At 42.9% G+C, this 13864-nt stretch overlaps 1 protein-coding gene across 42 annotated transcripts in view; it reads left to right on the forward strand.

Annotated features, from left to right (window-relative positions):
* DMD (dystrophin) overlaps positions 1-11795 on the forward strand; it is a 1121556-nt gene extending 1109761 nt beyond the window's left edge. For 27 of the 42 annotated variants that reach the window (XM_085549559.1, XM_085549432.1, XM_085549416.1 and 24 more), the window contains 2 exons: positions 2260-2291; positions 9225-9326. Coding sequence is in view for 11 of the 42 variants with exons in the window: in XM_085549489.1 (XP_085405615.1) it covers positions 9225-9322 (98 nt within the window). In the remaining 31 variants the exon portion in view is untranslated. Of the gene's footprint in view, positions 1-2259; positions 2292-9224 lie in introns of all 42 variants that reach the window. The other 15 variants (XM_085549489.1, XM_085549436.1, XM_085549453.1 and 12 more) reach the window with 6 other exon arrangements.
* Positions 11796-13864: the final 2069 nt, after the last annotated feature.

Genomic DNA, 13864 nt, shown 5'->3' on the forward strand with positions numbered 1-13864 from the left:
TGGATCTCACGGTGGAGCAGACTATTTTGTATTTGCAGTTTTGTGGCAAACAATTTTTGTGAGTGAAACTCAGAAGTAAATTTCAGGACAGTTCTTGAGTTACTGAACTCAATACGAGTTCCCCACGATGTCAGTGCAGAGGCAGTGGTTGTGGAAGTGGGAGCAATGATGTGGTTAGAAATGAGACTATGGTGGCTTCAAATAGCGACGAGCCTGTGGCATTACACAGACATCTTTAGAGAGGGATCAGCACTCAGCGTTATTATTTAGCACAGTACTGCCTAATACAGATGTTTACTTGTGCAGTGACTTTACGAGATCCCACGACATTAAAAAAATGGCACTAAGTATAGCATAAGTTCCGCTTTACTTTTATCTCATTCACATAGAAGCATACCAGGCACGTTCTTTTCTCTCAGTCTTGCATCAGCCACCTTCTGTTGTTCTGAATGAATGGAATAATGTTGTAAGTGGGACTAGCAGCTTTGATCACTGCAAATAACAGAATTTTTCTTATTCTAGCAGCTAGACGCCTCATGACTCAGACCTTTCTTTCCACAATGTCCTGAATCAGAAGAATACGCTGGAGTAATTACACTGTAGGGAATTCTGGAAATACTCTTCCAGTTGAGCTAGCTTGGCTCCTTCTGGAGTGTATTCTCCCCTCCATCCTGTAGTCCTACATAGCACATTGCTTGGCCCAAGTGACTGAGATTCCTTATGGCTCTCTTGGGGCAGAGCTCTGTACTGTATGTAGCAGCTGAGCTGCTCTGCAGAGTTCTGCAGTAGTAATGTGGAGGGCTAGATCCTTTCTGATATCGAGTACTCAGTCCTGTAAACTAAGAATACATTAATAAATGTCACAACACTTTGATCCACTTCTAGTTTAAGAAAAAAGCACAGCCTGCCCATCTCCTGCATTCTATGGAAGAGGAGCAATGCAGTGGATGCTTTGTGCTCTGCGCCTTGATCTAAAACTGCATAGATGCATGAGGTTGCTGACCCTTTTCCTGCTCCTTGTAAAACACTTGCAAACTTATTTATGATATTCTTTCCCTGTCTTTCTACTGCAGCCGATGATACCTTCCAAAACTTGACAGCAATTTGTTCTCTGTTATGCTGACCACTGTCTTCTCTCACACTTAGCTTTCTCTCCCCGTGTTGGCTCATACATTCACAATTATATTATTTACAGCAGCTCTGAGGCAAAGATCGTTCTCTTTCTTGAACAGTATCTGCCTTAGAGACTCTTATGCCTAAGACTCATGGTCTGGCAGTACCAGTGTTTCAGGAATGTACCAGTGACAGTGGAGACTTCTGGAGATGGCGAGTGTTTATTGTCACCGGATATAGAATGGTATAGAATGGGTACAGGTGTTTCAGCTGTTGATTTGCACCCAGCTTTCATTTATTTATTTATTTATTTATTTATTACGCAAAACACACCACAAGTGTTTGGGAAGAATCTGTTGGATCAAATCGTGGTTTCTAGGAAAGTCTGTGAGGGACATCTTTTCAGCTGAAATCATTACTGACTGCTCGGTTTTGTTGTTGCAGCTTAAAAGTGTTGAGAAACTTTCCTTTTTTTCCCTTTTACTTCATTTTTCTCCTCCTTTGTGCCTTTGCTCTCTCATTGTTACATGCATGCGGACTGACTTGTTGGAAATACCTTCTCTAGTACGTTTATACTGAATGTGAGAACAGTAATATTCCATCTAATGGCTTTAGGTGTAAAATGTATGTGAGTACACCTATGTGTATATATGAATGTGTACATGGATACATTGCCTACATACATATGTATGTAGGCAATGATAAAATGAGATGTGTTTAGATAAAATAATTTTAAGTTGGATAAATGTGGTTTTGCCTCCAGTGAGATTATTAATTAGAAGAGGTACACAAATTGACAAAATGTGCATGCCCAGAATGTGAATCAGATTTTCTCTTTCATCCTTATCCTCAGCTGAAAGGGCTGTGTGTTGGTTTTAGTGGTTTTCTCAAGTGTTTTCAGTAAGTTAAAACCAAACAGTCGATTACAGAACTGTTCTTGAATAAATCAGCTCAGAATTGTCAGTGGATTTCAATGTACTTTCAGTCTTTGTTTGAAGCAGAAATTTTATATTAAGTTCCTTAATGGAAACTGAAGTGTCTTTTACGATACAAAGAATATATTCATGTGTGTGTTGTTTTTTTGGTTGGTTGTTTTTTTTTTTTCTTTTCTGATATTTCTTCCACTTCCTCTCTCTGTTCCTAAAGGAAGAAATGCCCCTGGAAAGCCAGTGAGAGAGGTTAGTGAGATGCAAGCTCACTGCCATGGCTTATGTTTGTCACATCTTGCTTTCTGTGCCCGGCATGCGTGTGACAGCAGCACGGTTTGCTTGGGTTTGTTAAAGGGAGGGGATTGTCTTCTTGTGGTTTTAGTTTTGTTTGGTTTTGCTGAGTGCATTTCCCACATGTGCTCTAACAGCAGTGTACCTCTCAACTTTCCACAGCGACAGTGTTAGCCCTTTTCTTACATCCTCCTGAAGGTGGAATTCAGGGACAGGGAGGAGAAAGCAATACCTTGAAAGAAAGCCTTTGTGTAACAAATGTGGTCAGCAAAAAATGGTAATGTAATTGACGTACGTTCTGCTTTTCCTGCGTGTAAACACAGCAGAGAACCCATGTCCCTTACTGTTCTGTTTACATACTTGCAGTTTCTGTGTGTCAGCATACCAACCATGAACGTTAGTAATTAGATATTCTACTCTTTTTCTTCAACACCGTGAGAGTTGAGAGGTACAAGAGATTCAGGTGTTTCAGTTTACTGACATTATTGTTGCACTATGAAGAATGCTACTAACATTCACCAGATCCACCGTGTTGCTTTCAGTGAATGGACAGTGGTTTTCAGTGGGCACTTTGGACATGGTTGGTTTGATGCATTTGTACGTTGTTACTGGAGGAAAATGTTTTGTGGTGTGTTGTCATGGCACCTTTTAAAGTATTTCCAGAAAGCCTTTATTTTTTCCTCTTTGAAGCGGCTCTTCATTCTCCAACCAGAGACAATGCTTTAAAAGATGAATTCTCAGGGAAAATCATTACTGAAAATAAAATATTCAGGGACTGCCTGAGTGCAGTTGCAGGTAGCTGTGAAATGTCCTTTCCTGTGCAGCAGGGCGAGCTCATGAAAATGCACTACACTGGGTGTTCGGCTGAGCTGTTGCGAGCCCTCAGTCACCCACACATTGCACTGGGTAAGCCAGGATTTGTTGTGATGCGATGTCTTGAAATACAGCAATTCTTTGCATTTGCTGTAGCGGCTTGCACGGGTATTTGGAGGAGTGAGATCCTCAGTGCAGATTACGTCTGCCCTCAAAGGTCAGGTCCTTTCAAATGGATGAAAAAAGGGTGCTCGGCATGTCATCAGTCTGCACCAGTTCAGAAATGGTGTGAAATTGATTTCATATCCAGCCCTTCACATATGGGCTGAGAATTGTTCTCCAGATCAGCAAAGCAGGTTGTTGATTTCCATTATCCTCATTCATATGTATGCGTATTGTGCAGAAAAAGGAGAAGGTTCTGCTGCTGAGGACATTTGATGCAAATAACAATATGAAGGTTAGAAAAATGGCCATGTTTTTACTCGCTCGCATATTCCAGCAGCATGACCCTAAAAGCACGGCCTTGTTCAATGAATTGCGTGCTGCTCTCCAGTTGTGTTTGTGCTCACTGATGGTTCCAGAGAGTGCTTAGTTACTTGCAGAGCTGAATATAAAGCACAGTTCTCCGTGTGCTCGTGGAGTATATGAGGTAAGTTACAGAGCAGCTTTTGCTTTATGCATGAATCCATTTGTGCATTGTCAGATCATGCAATTTTAAACCCACTCGGCCAGGTTTTGATCCCATTTTGCACATTAGGTATTGTCTTCATATGTAATCCCGTGGATTTCCTGGCATTAACTCAATATGAATAAGGGCATCAAATTCCAAGCCACCAACAGAAAGGATTTTTCTTTTGTAGAGAAAGGGTTAGAAGTCTGTGCTGCTGAAAAGAGATCACGCTGCTCTGGGCTTTCTTAATTTACGTTCTGTCCACTCATTGGAGGCTGAGTGCTCCACGTTTATTTCGGTGACAAGCTGTACTGGGAGATTGATATTCAATTACTGTGCCCTCACCCAAGGGCCTTAATTCCAGTATCGCCTGTAAAGCAAATTCAGCAGATATGGAACACATCATTCTGTTTGTGACCAGAAATGATGGAGCTACTGTCTGCAGAAATAAGTATCCCCCGTTTTCAAAGCGAACACTCTTGTATTAGTATTCCCTCCATTTTACAAGTATCAGCTAATACTCTCCTTGCCCAGTTTGAGCAATGGTGCTGCAATTGAAAGACTGCGGTAGTATTTTTCTTAAATAACATCTTTCAGTCTTTTAGTGCCTAAAGCGTGGATGAAACCTCCTCAGCTTTAATTCATTATTTTTTTTTAAGAATGGAATTAATGCCTTCTTTGGTGAAAGTATATTAAAAATATTAATAATAATGAGTGGAAAGCTATGATATATATTTTTCTAAGTTTTAGGGAGAGTATTACTCTCATTTGCTTCTTAATTAAAAATGTCTGTGTCTTCTGAGCTATATAGAAACAGTTAGTTTGAGCTCTTAGGTAGATAATAGGCTTTATGGAAGGTATATTAATTACACATACAGTACCAGGAAATTATTGCATATGTTAGGGCCACTAAGATGATCAGAGGGCTGGAGCACTTCTATGAAGACAGGTTGAGGGAACTGGGCTTGTTGATCTTGGAGAAGAGAAGGCTCCAAGGAGACCTCATTACAGCCTTCCAGTACTTGAAGGGAGCTTACAAACAGGAGGGGGATTGTCTTTTTCCATGGGCATACGGTGATAGGACAAGGGGGAATGGCTTTAAACTGAAAGAGGGGAGATACAGGTGAGATGTTAGGCAGAACTTCTTTACTCATATGATGGTGAGGCAGTAGACTAGAGAGGGCTTTGCCTCTGGAGACACTCGAGGCCTGTTTGGATGGGGCCCTGGGCAGCCTGAGCTGGTGGGTGGCAGCCCTGCCCATGGCAGGGATTGGCGCTGGGTGATCTTTAATGTAACTTCCAACCCAAGCCATTCTGTGATTCATTGTTGTTTTCAACTGTTTGCTCCCTCGTGGAAGTTACTTCACCCCCCACCCCCAGCACTTAACCCTGATAAATTTTTGCTGCATCATTGCAGAAGGTTGCTCAGGTCATGTCTGCCACAGGAAAGGAGCTCAGAAGCCAAGGTGCCCCAGAGCAGGGACAGCCAGGCTCCAGCCTGAGCTGTGTACCCACAGACATGATAGCTGTCCACAGAGAATTCGCAGAAAACCTGTGAAACACTTCACTCTTCTGTGCAAGCAGGTGAGGAATTGTGAATCTAAATTAGACTGCTTTCCCAATCTGCCTCTGGTGCTTTTACAAGGGAGCCTAAGGTAAGAAAGAAGGACTTTCATCTTTTTATTTTGTGTTGCAAAGCTGCTCCGGGGCTGGTGGCATCATTAGCGCTAACATAGTTCAGCAGTAAACACCTCTCCCCCAGACAGCGAAATGCAAAGCAGTGGCAGGTCTTTAAAAAGAGCAGACTCGAGGCACGGTAGATGCTAGTGAATAAATACAGAAGCACCTGATGTAACCGTAGTAGAAGGCTTAATTTTGGCTGCTGCAGAGCAAACAATGTCACAAGGGGGCAGTGAGCTCAGAGCCAGTTTGAAGCCCCCCTCACCTCATTCTTCCTCCACCTCAGGGCAGCCTGGGGCACAGGGCTGGCAGGGACACGGGCAGCAGCTCCTGGGCCACCACCGCCCTGTGCTCTGCTGTTTTCATGTACATCCAAGCTGCTGGTGGGACAGTGATGCCCAGCTAAGGGTTGGCTGTTGCAACAGCTGGAGTACGGCCAAACCATGTTCTCTTCTGGCTTATCCTCCCTTCCTGCGCTGTCCTGGGACCACAGAGCCAAGGCTGATGGACTTTACAGTCCAGCTGTTCACATGAACTGCAGTCAGCAGTGGTTTATGATCATGCACTGAGCTGTAAACTCAGATGGCTTAGGAGGAGACGTGCAATTGTTCCGCTTTTGTGCAGAGGAAGTTATGACCCATGGTACAGGCAGAACATGGAGAGGTACTCATGTCTGGTTAATCACCCAGCGTAATGCTGCACAGCTTTTGTGGAGGGAGAACAGATTTGAAGTGTGGTTATCTCAAAAATATGGCAGCAATTAACAGAGAAAAGCAAAAAGTACTAGCATACATGCCAGTAATCTTTATTTATGGAAAGAATAGCTTGGGATCTCTGCATCCATCTCGACCTGTGTTTCAGTTGCCTGAACAATTGAGCAATTTGAACCTGCTGTGCCAGACTTCTGAAAGAGTTGCTTATATTTTCTTTTGATTTAAGTAAGTTATTCTTCCTAGACCTAGACTTTTCCTATAAAATCAGCTCGCTTTTGTTACCTTTACAGCTGTGTGTCTGACAGAACAAAACAGTATTAAGTAGTACTGGATTTTTCTGAAGATGGGCTTTAGCAGTTTGGTTGCAGTTTGAGTGATAAATCTTTCTGAGCTGGAAATGAGTGGCCTTGGAGTCCCAGAAAGGTCTGGTATTGATTCACTGTGAATCTGAATGAGTGCTTGTGAACCCTCAAGTAATGTCTGCTCCCTCTACAGGTTTCCTGATAACACCCCCCAGCACCTTCCTGCCCCACGTCTGTAGCATGCTGCAGGCAAGGAAGAACAGTATTTCAAGCCAGAGGTTGCTTGACAGGAGCTTCCAGAGTCAGTATGTTTGTAGGATGATATAGAATAGTCAGTTTATACCAGGTTTATAATGGTACCATTTGCTACAAACATACCTAAGCATATCGGAGCTTCATATAAGTAGAGCAGACCAGTGACAGTTATGTTTCAGTTTACCAGAGGATCTCCAGTTCAAAATTATTGCTTTCCTATGACTCTGTCAAATGTTCTCCTTCCTAGATTGATCTCAGCCAGAGGGATTGCACTGTAATAGGAGTAAATGAAGATTAAGGGCCATTACTACAATTGCTTCTGAAAGTTTGTGCTAGCATTTAATTACAGCCTGCCTGGTGCAAGAAATATTATCCCTTACATCTAAGCTGTGTTTTGACCAAATCTCGGCAGGAATTTTTCATACGCTGTTCCTTGACGTGCTTATGAGCTAATGACAAGTTCTTGCATAGGATTAGGGGGAGGACTGTACATTAATGTTTTTTATATGAAATTACTGTGATGCATCTCTTTTTTTCTGTACCTTAGTGCATGAAGGGAGATGTCATCACTTTAGAACCAAGTAGAACAGCTCATCTACTTCAAAATTAGTGTGTATTTGAAGGTAAAAAGTGGTAGTAGCTCTCCAGAAGGAAACTTCCCTGGACATTTCTTAGGTCTTTTTTTTTCCATTCTGTATATGCTGGTGAATATTAACTAATGTCACTCCAAGCTTCTGTGCGCTGTAGGAATGCCAACAGTTTGTAATTATCACAGTATTTGAACATTTGGAAGAGAATGGTCTTTTCTTCCAGCTTGTATTAGTGAGCGTGATTTATCCCACAAGAAAGGATTGCTCTTGTTAAAGACAACAGCTGTGTCAGGAGGGACAGGAGCAGCCCTGTAGCTGGGCAGTGTTAACAGTCAGGCTTCTGCAGGGCACAGGCAATGAGTTGCATGAAAGATGCATCTTGGATATCCTGACTCCACTCAGGTGTTCCTTCTTCATAGACTGTGGTGAGGGCCCAGCATGCAAGTTAGCACAAAGCATTCCAGAGAAGCAGAGCCATGGGCAGACAGCATTGCTCCTTCAGTGCTCTCCCAGTGAAATACTCTACTGCAAGTACTCTCAGGGAGTAAATGAAACCCTTCAGGCCATAGCAACATGGAGTTTTATTGAGTAATGCTTCCCCTGTTAAACATTTTCTGGCACTCTGCTGCTTGGGGCCTTCAAGAGTTGGAGGTCACATGCACTTCTTCACATCTAAATAAATCTTTCTAACTCCTTTTTTAACTCATTTATATGTTTGGCCTTTACATCAGCCTGTGGCAGTGAGTTCAGTAATGTGATTATATGCTGTGTGGAATATAATTTCCTTCTGCTTCTTTTAAGACTTTCTGTCTGCTTGTTCCTCCATGTCCTTGCCAAAAAATCTTGAATTGGATGCTTAACCTTTAGGGTGTCTGAATCTCTGCTTTTCAGTCATACACTTTCAGGAAGGAGGCTCAAGGTGGGCTTCAGTTGCTTGAACCATGATCTCTGTCATTTGAGGTGTTTCAGGGGTGTTTCAGACAGTGGTAGAGGGCTGCAGAACTGCCACAGGGCTGAGAGGAGACACAGCATTTCCTGAACAGCAGCCAGAGACCAGCAGGGTGTGCCAAGTGCCTAAACTGACAACATTTGGCAGTTTAATCCCCTACCTTCATGTCCCCTTAGTCTCTAATTTTGTTGAAGCAATTTATTACTGCCGATAGGCGTTGTGACCTTTAGCTTTCCCTTGGTGAAATGAGTGTGAGAAGAAGTTACAGATTTTGTCTTCAGAACTGTAGTCTGCATTGATTTGTCACTTTTGTGACAAATGTGTAGTTACTTGATAAGTGGGCATCTTAGTTCTGCTGGACTGGTGTCTGAAAGGCAGAGGACATTACAGAAACTATTACCGAAGAGACTGAGCAAACTGCAGTCATTTACTTTGTTCCAGCTATCAGGGCAACCATCCTGCTGGGACTTCTTGCCTTTAATGAAGTAGTTAATTACTGCTGATCTGTTCTCTATTTTTCTCCTTGATAGAACACTGAACGCTCAAACGCTTGCACCACAAGTTGGAAGGATTTTGGTGATATTGTTGGATGCAATCGTGGCTTTTGGTGAACATTTGTTACGATATGGTTTCCTCACTATTGGGGATTTTTGTTGGAACGCGGACATGTTGGCTTATTGTCAGTGTAGCTTACACTAGCTGTTCCAGCCAGTGCTGCTGTTAAGTGTTTCAGGAAACTGGCAGCTTTTGCTAATGGTGACATATGCTCATACAGGAGACTTTTGCAAACAGCACTCTGTAGCGTACCGTGCTGGGAATGATGGTGAACCGTTCCTGGAGAGCAACGCATCTGCACTTGGCCTTTTCCATGAGATGTTCTTCCTCATTTAACATCCTCTCCTTTGCCTTTCTTTTCCAGGCCACAATGTAGGGAGCCTTTTCCACATGGCAGATGACTTGGGAAGAGCGATGGAAACCTTAGTGACAGTGATGACTGACGACAAGGTGTTAGAATAGCAAGATGTGTTTTACAACTTCAGGCGTCCCGCATGGTTTTTATAATATTCATACTACAAAGAGGATTAGACTGTAAGAGTTTACAAGAAAACAAATCTATATTTTTGTGAAGGGTAGTGGTACTATACTGTAGATTTCAGTAGTTTCCTAAGTCTGTTTCTGTTTTGTTAACAATGGCAGGTTTTACACGTCTATGCAATTGTACAAAAATTATAAGAAAACTACATGTAAAATCTTGATAGCTGAATAACTTGCCATTTCTTTATATGGAACGCATTTCGGGTTGTTTAAAAAACAAAAACAAAAAAATTTATAACAGTTATAAAGAAAGATTGTAAACTAAAGTGTGCTTTATAAAAATAATTGTTTATAGAAATCCCCTTTAAAAAATACAAAAAAAAAAAAAAACATACAAAAAAAAAAAACCAATCCTGAGGCAGTGCATTTGTTCAGTATCATTTCAGCTCTGCAGCTGCATCAGAGAGAGTTTCATGCTCTGTGTTCTTTTCCTGGCCTGTCAAAGAGAAGAGAAAAAAAAAAAAAAAAAGCATTTCCTGCAGCGACACCAAAACGGCCAACTTCATATTTCTCATTTGGTTTTGTCTGAGGGCTGGCTTTAAAAAAAAAAAAAAAAAAAAACAACAAACCTCCTGGACTTCCAGTGAAGATAATATGATAGTTATTTCACTTCTTTCCAATAAAATTAACGATGACATGAATCACACTAGTTGGCAATAATTAAATGAAAGAGCACATGACATGACAGAGCCTGCAAAAAATGAATGAGAATGAAAAAAAACAGAAGAAAGAAGGAAAAAATTTAATGATGTCCAATACGCCAGCATTTCCTCTGCTGACTTAATCCCTGAATGTTTGTAGTGAAGGAACGTAGAATTGCCTTACCGGATGAAACCTTTGGACCTTACTGTCCGGTACTCTGCTGGCCGCAGCCAGCTCTTGTTGCTTCGGCAGAAGCTGCGTTTGGCTCTCCCCACCCGCTGCCACTGTTAGCGTCACCTCGCTGCACACAAGAGAAGAAAGGGAGACGTTCCCTCCTGACCCCTCGCGGGATCAGCTTCTGACATGAAGCACAAGTGGGTTACTCACAGAGCACCTTTGCTTGTATGGCTTCCGACGCTGTTAACGAACGTAGAGTCACTTGATCCTCTGGGAAATAAAACCAGACCTTTCCACAATGTCTGTCTCAGCCCTGCTAGAGCAGCTGGTCCCAAGGAGCTGTAATGCAGCAAGCAACCTTTGAGGAAGGCTGTAGAAGAGTTACTGCTGTTCTTATTGGTGATCAGGTGAAGGTAGCCACACTGCTCCCCGAGATATTTATCTTCAAAACAAAGGCCCTGATGCTTTCTCCTTCCCCGTTTCCCTCTACAGGTAATACTGCACAATTAACAATAAAGTGAGAAAGAGGAACTGATAGAAAAACAGATTAGCCAGCGTTAGTGCAGCTCTTGAGAGGTAGGTTTGGGTATGAGGTGCTGTCAGCAAAAGCTTTACCACTTCATTATCTTAACCAGCTTTTAATTTTCTCTTAGATATAGAAACACACCATCTGACTTTATATGGCAAAGTAAAAATCTGTTACCTCTTCTTGTATGAAGTGTAATTAAACTTGGGGAAGATTTTATTTTGAATGCTAGTTAACATTGAACATGGCTAGTCATGCTATTTCTACCTCACTTTGGTTTTGTGGTGTTCCTGACAATTACGTACAGATATGTTACATCATCACCACTCGTCCATTGTGTGAACGGGTCTCATCATTTGAGTAAGAATGCTAATAATTCACAAAGAAATAAGTACAATCCCCCCAAACCTCTGCTTTAGTAATAAAGAGCTTTATTTAACACTTTATTGCAGTAGGAACCCCATGTAATTCTCGTGGTCTTCTTTACCAGAAGGTTTGGTCTGAGATCTGGGAAAGAGATGGGTTTCTTCTCATTTTTCCCCCTTATACCACCCCCCTCCACACCCCCACCTCCCCCTTAAACCTTCTCTTCAGAAAACAAAAGGAGGAAAAAGGATTGCACGGTTGTTTTCATCAGGGTTTTGTTTTGTTTTGTTTTACTTTCTAGGTCTTAGTTTTGGAGTGAGTCTGTCAGAAATATTTAAAAAGTTGAAAGCTTTATCACTGCTTTTTTGAAGCATAATTTGGGAATTGTTTTCATATTCCTTATAACGACAAAGTATTAAACTGTAAAACATAATCAGTGTAATTGAATACATAAATACCATATGGCATGTTATTTCATTGTTACTCAGTACTGGTTTATTACTTGGATATCATAATATATTGTGTTTTAACACCAACACTGTAACATTTACTAATTATTTTTATAAACTTCTGTTTTACTGCATTTTTCACAACATATCAGATTTCACCAAATATATGCCTTACTATTGTACTATATACTGCTTTACTGTGTATATCAATAAAGCACGCAATTATGTTATAAAAGGTCCGATGTTTCTGTTCAGGCTCTCTCAGCACCCAGCCTGTTCCACCCGCCTCTCCAGCAATGCCACCGCTGCGCTGCCTACTCCCCAGTGCCCTTCTGACCATGGCCATCTCCATGCTATGGGTGGCACTCAAGGTTTGCTTGGCAGAGGGAAAGAGGCTCTCCTGGCTTTGGTTTTTCTCCCCATTAGTATTTTGGATGCAGCGGAGGCCACATGAAGCACACAGGCTGTTTTAGGGGAGCAGCACATTCTGCTTTGCGGGGAGGGGGATGGATGAAGTTCTGTCCAATCCATGAGCAGTTTGGTACTGTGTAGCAGAAGCGAAGCTGAGGTTTGGTCATTTATCTGACGTGTACCAAACTCTTCCTCAGGACTTTGGCAGGGGGGTGTTACCATCAGAGAGGCTGGTGGTGTATGTTCTGTCTCACCTCTTAATCATAGAATCATAGAGTCATGGAATTACCCAGGTTGGAAAAGACCTTGAAGATCATCAAGTCCAACCGCAGCCTAACCAGTACCCTAACTCTAAAAACCCTCCACTAAATCATATCCTTGAGTACCGCATCCAAACGGCTCTTAAACACAACCAGGGATGGCTCCACTCTGTTGTACTGTGAGTCAGTCTTCGAGCTCTGCCTTTTGGAAGTAATACAACTGAAAACAAATAAAAATAAAAAAAAAAAAAAAGAAGAAGAAAAAGAAAAGAAAAAGAAGAAGAAGAAAAAAAAAAGCACATCTTTGTGCATATTTTTGATAATACTGTGAAGGGGGAGGAGGCGGGAATTCCCTCGTTGTTAATTTGAAGAAATAAATATGCATCCCACATCTCTCTCAGATCTGAGTTGCTCTGGATCCACTCCTACACACACATGAACTGGGGAGCCTCCCCTGAGTGTCACACAATCCACAGCACACGGCAGCCATCAGTGATGAGGTTGAACTGTGAGGCGCCTCCTGCTGAATGCAGTTAAGGGATGGGGGGGATGGTTTTCTCCCTGCCACTCGTACTGAGATTAGTTGCACATGAGGAGGTGCCATTGGGTTGTAAGCCTGCCCATGAGCCAGATGGGCAAGTAAATATCTAAATGAACCAGAAAGCTACAACAGGGCGTGAGAGTGAGAGAGAAGTGGTGCTTGGCCTCAGCGGCAGAAGCAGGGAAGGCAAACCCATGTGGGCCTGCCCCAATGTGCCTTTGCAGAGCCACAGCTGCTGCAGGCACCTGCAGGCCCCAGTTTTGCAGACAGAATGTGGTGTGCTGACAGCCACCTCTCGCCTGGCCATATGCAGGGGCTGGAATGGGGTAACAGAGTAGCTGCTGCTGCCGGTGCTGTGGCTCTTCAAGGCAGTGCAGTGTGTGCAGCCCAGCCTGTCATCTGCATTGAGCTGCCCACTCCCACAGCCCCGTTATCTGCAAGTCCCAACATCCCAGTAATAAAACCTGGTGTTTCTGAGTGCCTCTTATCATCGTTCTCCTTAGGTATTTTTAGGTTAATGACACTCATTTTAAGTTAACTGTCCAATCTGTTTCCTTTGCTCTCTGGGCAGCAAAGATGATGATTGTTCTTTACTTTGGGATGCTGTGGTTAATAAGCTGCCATCCACCAACAGATCTTGTTGTCGTTCCCGTACCTTTTAGATGGCAAGAAGAGAGGCAGAGGCCATGCCAGCCAGGTCAGCAGTCTGAGGGGGCACCTGGGCAAGGAGCAGCAGCCCTGGGGTATGGAGGAGACAGGGTTCCCTCATCCATCCCCACTGAGGCCACCATATCTTGTACCCTCTGTGTACCACAGTCGGGGGCAGTGGTGGTACATCACTTCCTGGCTGTCAGCCGGCACGTTGAATCCCCATGAGACCTCCCTCCCTGGCACAGAGTACTCTCAGTTCTCTGGGAACTTGTTTCAGCTCAGAGCAAGCAGATCAGCTCATTAGGAAGAGCCGTAACTGCGAGACAGGTGGGGGTGCTCAGACCAGCTGAGGCTGGTGCAGCAATCCCTGCAAGCTGATACTTGCCAGACTTCAGCACATACTTAGTTCTGAAAATCTGGTTAAAAAGCGGTTGTGGCTAA

This window comes from Coturnix japonica, chromosome 1 (genome assembly GCF_054131305.1).
Source record: "Coturnix japonica strain WE chromosome 1, WE-NBRP24, whole genome shotgun sequence".
NCBI lineage: Eukaryota > Metazoa > Chordata > Aves > Galliformes > Phasianidae > Coturnix > Coturnix japonica.